Source organism: Charadrius vociferus, unplaced genomic scaffold, assembly GCF_000708025.1.
Source record: "Charadrius vociferus isolate BGI_N301 unplaced genomic scaffold, ASM70802v2 scaffold162, whole genome shotgun sequence".
NCBI lineage: Eukaryota > Metazoa > Chordata > Aves > Charadriiformes > Charadriidae > Charadrius > Charadrius vociferus.
In genome coordinates this window covers 244,698-250,614 of record NW_009647236.1, presented here as the reverse complement: position 1 = coordinate 250,614, position 5,917 = coordinate 244,698, and the positions used below count along the sequence as shown (strand labels likewise).

At 36.4% G+C, this 5,917-nt stretch overlaps 1 protein-coding gene across 1 annotated transcript in view; it reads right to left on the bottom strand.

Annotated features, from left to right (window-relative positions):
- Window positions 1–5,917, bottom strand: part of SPAG17 (sperm associated antigen 17) — a 284,919-nt gene that overhangs the window by 56,137 nt on the left and 222,865 nt on the right. The window contains exons 15-17 of the mRNA XM_009879926.1: window positions 4,204–4,292; window positions 3,418–3,534; window positions 1,714–1,868 (exon numbers count right to left, since the gene is read on the bottom strand). Coding sequence (XP_009878228.1) covers window positions 1,714–1,868; window positions 3,418–3,534; window positions 4,204–4,292 — 361 coding nt within the window. The remainder of the gene's footprint in view (window positions 1–1,713; window positions 1,869–3,417; window positions 3,535–4,203; window positions 4,293–5,917) is intronic.

The following is a 5,917-nucleotide window of genomic DNA, read 5'->3' as shown; positions in this document are numbered from 1 at the left end:
TGGCCTTGGGCAACCTGGTCTAGTGGGAGGTGTCCCTGCCCATGGCAGGGAGGTTGGAACTTGATGATCTTTAAGATCCTTTCCAACCTAAACCATTCTATGATTCTGTGATTGAGATGAGGTGTTACTCCGTGTATGTAAACACCAAGTGACATGTTAGATGGACTAGGGTATGTCTTCAGTATCTGTTCCTAAAGACTATGGGTCTCATGTCTTGTGTCAGCCTGTGCAGACATTTCAGATACACCAGGCACCTAGACTGGCACCAGGTGTTTATGTTTAAGCAACTTGAATCAGGCCCTTAATGTCCAGTGTCCCAAAGAAGGATAAGAATAGCTGGGAAAGTAAACAGCTCTGGGCTCCTACAGACTTTTGCGTAACAGACTTTGAGACCACTGACCCTCTGCCTGGGTCTATCTGAATGCAAGACACAGGTTTACCTAAACACAACATCTTTCACTATCTTTTGGGGGAAATTTCAGCTGTTATATACATGCAAAAAAATTGATTGAGCAGACATTTAGTGGATTTGCCCAACAATCATGAACAGTCAGCAATTTCTCCAAGGAACTTTGTGTTTCTGCTGGTAAATCTCTTCTGGTTCTGGTCCCAGTCATTGCTAATCACAACAGCCTCTTCTCATGGCAAATAATTCAAGTCCAAGTGCCTGGAAAGCCGAGATGGACTCACACAGAGTTCCTTGACTGAGAGCAAAGATATGAAATACAATACAAAATAATGTCTTCAGGAAGACACGCTTTGCCTATTTAGCACTCAAACCCTGCTCAAATATATAGGTACCAAAAAATTTGCTATTAAAAGATTCTCATATTTTGATAAATGAGGCACTGTACTTAGAAAGGGATGCCTGCAGATAAATTGGGGTGGGGGGTGGTGTTTGCCCCTTGGGTAATTTGCTTGAAATTCTATTTGGTAAATCAAATCTAATTAATCCATAGAACACAAGAGTCACATGGTTAAGGATAGCTCAGCTGTCTCTCCATGGCATTGTAGCTTCTTTACATAACAGTACATGGACACATATTCTATTTTCGTACAATTATTTGAATAGCAGCTGGATAAATGTCATTTATATTGCTGTTTCAGTGCAAAATTGTATTCCAAAACTAATAGGTCCACTGACACTATTAGAGCACTATTAGAGCTCTAATAGTGGACAAATCAACCACTTGCATACCTTTAACTGGTAAGCAGACAGTGACAAGGAATTAAGAATAATATGGTATTCTGTGGAAAAAGTTATTATAGTATTAATAAAGGACTTCTAGCCTTTCCAGAGAAATTTTCCCAGTGACACTTGCCCAATTTATGTATATGTGGTTGAAAAAAGTGATAATTAAATTCTTAGACAGAATTTTCTTTTTAACCTCCCCCACCTGAAGTGTCATCAACATAATTTTCATGATTAGGATATCCCTAATATGACTTTGTGTGTATGTGTGCATCATATATATTTTTATAGTTCGTGATAAGGAGTCACATACAGTTATTCCATGGTTCTCCTCACTCGGAAAAGCTTTGTCTCAACGGAATTCTTTTGATATAGCACTCTTTTCCACCTGTGCGACTTGCTTTCTCATACATGTGTTACATCATGGTATCTTTTAATTTCAAAGCTTTACCCCAAGCATAGCCATGCAGGCTTTAATTGAAAATGACTGTGAATGAGACATGAAAAATAAAATCAATTACCTGAATCCCACATTAGAGTGCAATGCAATATCCCAAGTCTCTTGGCACAAACGATACTGATTCATAGGATTGTGAAGAACCATTAGCAAAGAGTTATCTTGGGTATGATAAAAGGAATCAATACATCTATATTCTTGGGATGCAGTATGAAGAACCTGAAAAGGAAAGAAAAAAAGCTACACCCTCCCTGCAGACAGCAGCATATGTACAGATACTACACAGTATAGCTTTTAGCACAAGGTGCTTCAGAACTTCACTCTCCTACATGATATATATAAAAAGAGTTTGGATTCCAGCAATCTGAAGTGTTCAGGCAGGTGGAACTTGAAACTCCACCGCTATTCATATTGAGAAGAGGCAGCCGCTATGCTCCCTCTTCTGAGACTGACTATGAATTTAAAAGTTTGGCTAAATAATAAACAAATAAATTTATTAAATAAATACTTAAAAAGTCAAATAATAAAATATTTAAATAAATAAGTAGCAAATAAAAGCAGAACTATCATATACGAGGTAAAAATAAAACAAATTTACTTTTTTTTAGCACAGTTAAGTTTACTTGGCATTCAATTTGCTATACTATAACCTGCACATCTCTGAGGTTTACTGTGTTCTACATTATTCCACTCTGTTCTGTACTGCCCCATAATTTTCACTGTTTACATTGTCTGCAGGCTGAAACTTATTTTGCAGTTATAGCTAGAAGAAAGCCTTCTTTTAAACTATTATTTTTACAGAACTATGCAACTGAAATAAAACTGAAATAACTCCCTGTCAACAAATATCCCCTTTAAACATTAAAACCTTAATATCAGCTGGTGTAAAAATTACATTCAGATATGACATGAAGTATAAAGAAATATTCTTACAAAATGTTATTTTCTGCCACAATAAAATGTTATTTTCTGTTGTAGTTATTTTCTATCGGTATCTTTTGACTAGATTCCCTAATTATTGACAGTTCAGTTAGTACTAGCTATTTATGTTGCATAAGAAGGAATTCCTGATGTACTGAAATGTCTGACCAGACTTTTAAGTTGTGATGCTAAAGTGGTGCTGAAAAAGTCCAAGCAGCCTTTCCTTCATCCATGTATAGCATGTGTCAGGAGCAAATAAGAATTGCAGCTCAAAGCATCACAGGAACTAATAATCCACTCCTCCCAAGAGAATGCCTACCAAGTTAAGCTGTCTACGCTTGAACTTATCTTTCACATCTGTGGTTCTGTCATTCTGCAAAATGAGTTTGGCCTTTAGCGTGCCAGATTTCTATAAATGAAGCTTGTAGCCCTGAAAGGGTAAAGTACCATTACAATAAAATTTTCTATTTGCCCATAAACCATATACTGCATAGGTATTCGCAAATTATGCTTTCACATACACTGCATTAATGAGTCCCATAAATGCCAGGGAGGATCATCCCTAAGGGTAAGATCATTTTGTCTCCATCACACCTTTAGCTAAAAGACTCACTACCAAAAAAGACAGCTGCAGTTTGGCAAAACTAGGAAATAAAACCCCATTACAAACTAAATTTCACACCAGAAACTGAAAAGCAGCTAAAGAACAACCGGTGTTGGTAAAAATGTGAAAGGGATAAAATGGAATCAATTATCTAGCAAAGAAATACCCTGTACTCGGCTACTAATTCTTTGTACAGCATTCTGAGAGGAGACTGTATGTATAAGACTGTCAGTTCACACATACCTGAGGAAGAACATGGGGTTGAAAATGCTCAGCAAAACTCCAGTCTGTCAAACAACGCCTCTGTGTCTTTTTTATTTCTTCTAAGTTTGGTCCTAGGCCATAATTTTCCGGACTCACCTCAAAATACAGCAAAACAAAATAATGAATATCAACATTTCAATGTCAGTTGTATTAAATTAACTGTAATCTTGTTGACTTAACAGATAGCATCCCACGTTGCATCACAGTTAATTGCATAATGCTGCACATGTGTAGACCCGTATGGCACTATTTAACAAAAAACACAATTACTCCCAAAGGTTTTTGGTCTTGGCTTTTTTAAGACAAACATAATCTAAATATTTTTATTATTACGTTATATGTTTTTGAGTTCTGTAAGCAATTATGAATATTTAAACATGTTCTATGAAGTAATTTTAAAATTGCTATATTTATCCAGAGCTGTACAGCAGGCAGGTGTTTCTAACGATGCCAAACTATATAGTCTATTAGCGTGACACAGTTTGGCAATTTCTCTCAAACTCTCATGCTAGTATTTGACCCCTGGTATTTGGTGAAACCAGCAAAAAATTGTTGTTAGTAGCTTCACCAAGACCCATCACCTTAGAATTCGAAGAAAGTGATTTCATAGTGCTTAAAAGTTATGGCACTACTTGCCAGACATCACAAAATTAACATTTGCATTCCGCATTGAAAAGGAATCCCCAGTAACATGTCCTGGCACTGAACAGTATATTTTGTTGTCTCATGCTATAGAGCACAGTTTATTCCATTCCTCACACTTGCCATATCAGAAATAAGAAGATGCAGTTCTTTGCTCAAAACAGGATCAGCGAGACCATCTCTTCCATCTTTGCCATTTGTTTCTTTATGTCCTGGAAATTGAAACCAGAATTTTAAGAAGGGTTCCAGAAATTTCAGCCCTAAACACTAAGGTCAGAGTAATGCAATCTCCTTAGCCACCCTGGTGAGATTGCCATCAAGTTGAAGTTTTCTTTTATGACACTAGTACTATAAATACATGATCAGCTCTGCTACACTACTTTCCTAAAAGAGCACTTCAAAATCCAGGGACAACAAATGCCAGACAGTTAAATAAAAAAAGAAGCCAAAAAACCCCAAACCACTTTACAAGACCCACTCAATTCATCCTCTTTATCTGTCCTATGCTGGCCTTGCATGGTCAAACCCATTAAAGAAATGTCATCCAGATTCATACACAAAGAACCACTATTCTGTGTACCATCTGAGAAACAATAACAAGCATTCCTTTGCAGAGATGACATAAAAATGAAGGCAAAATCAATTGGGTTTGTATTTTCACATATTTTTGAAAAATACAAATTTTAAACTTTAAATTCATTAGATTTATAGAGTTCTATAAGCTACTGACAGAATATTATTTCTGCTGAGGATCTGAGCAGCCATTCCATTGTTACAATGGGCACTTGATATGAACAGAATCACATGTAGAATTTAACTTTATTCTCATAATTTTTTGAAATTATTTCCTTTTAATAAAATTCTTTATTCCCTGAGTTAGGGCAGAGATCACTAATATTTGATCAAAATTCCCATGTACAAAACCAATATCCTTCCTGGGAGAAAATACTCAAGAAAGTGTTCATAAGTGGCTTATAACCAGCTCAGCCTCCAGACATATATCTTTAGGCTCTGCTCTAGGAAATTAGACCTGTTTACTGACTGCCTTTAGAAGATTTAAGAAATCTGAAAGCAAACGTTTTCTCTTCCTGGTATTTGCTTTTGTGCTGGGGAAGTGTTTAAATGTTGGCTGCTATGTTTGTAGCTGCAATATTTAGTATTGTGACTCGTATAAAAGTAAAATAAACTAACACTCAAAAAAGGTTCCCAAAATTCAGAAGAGAGGCAGATAAGCAGGATTGATTTTTGTCTGCTCTAGCCTTCTAGGAAAGGATCCCATCTAAGCTGGTTGCCTAGACATCTACAGTAGGAAAGCACGGGCAACATCATGAACCTAAAAGTATAGCCGCCTAAGCTGACCTAATTTCTACTTTTCTTGCATCTCAGAAAAATAATCACTTGGTTTTAATATTGCTTCTTGTCCAACACTGCTCCTTTAATCAGACCAACAACTTTTCATTCTGTTAGAATCTGAAGGAGAAAATGTAGAACTTTCAGAAAATTCACTGTGCATAGTCTACAAGAGGTCTTCTCCATCTCTGTTCCTGCTCTCTAAAATGTTCCCATTCTGATATGAATGAGTTAATGATAACGGCTCAAGCGTCACATCATAACGTTCTAAAGATATACTAATTACACAGAATGGAAATGAAGTAAGAGAAGCTGAGGAAGTTGAAACAGAGGTCAGACATTCTTTACGAGTTTAACTTGAGGGTTTTCACCTATTTCTGGCCAAATACAGAGAGAGATTAATGTGACTATGAAAACTGGATGTTTAAACTTCTACCTTTTGACATCACTTCTACCATGTTAGTCTTATTCTGATTTCTTTTCATTG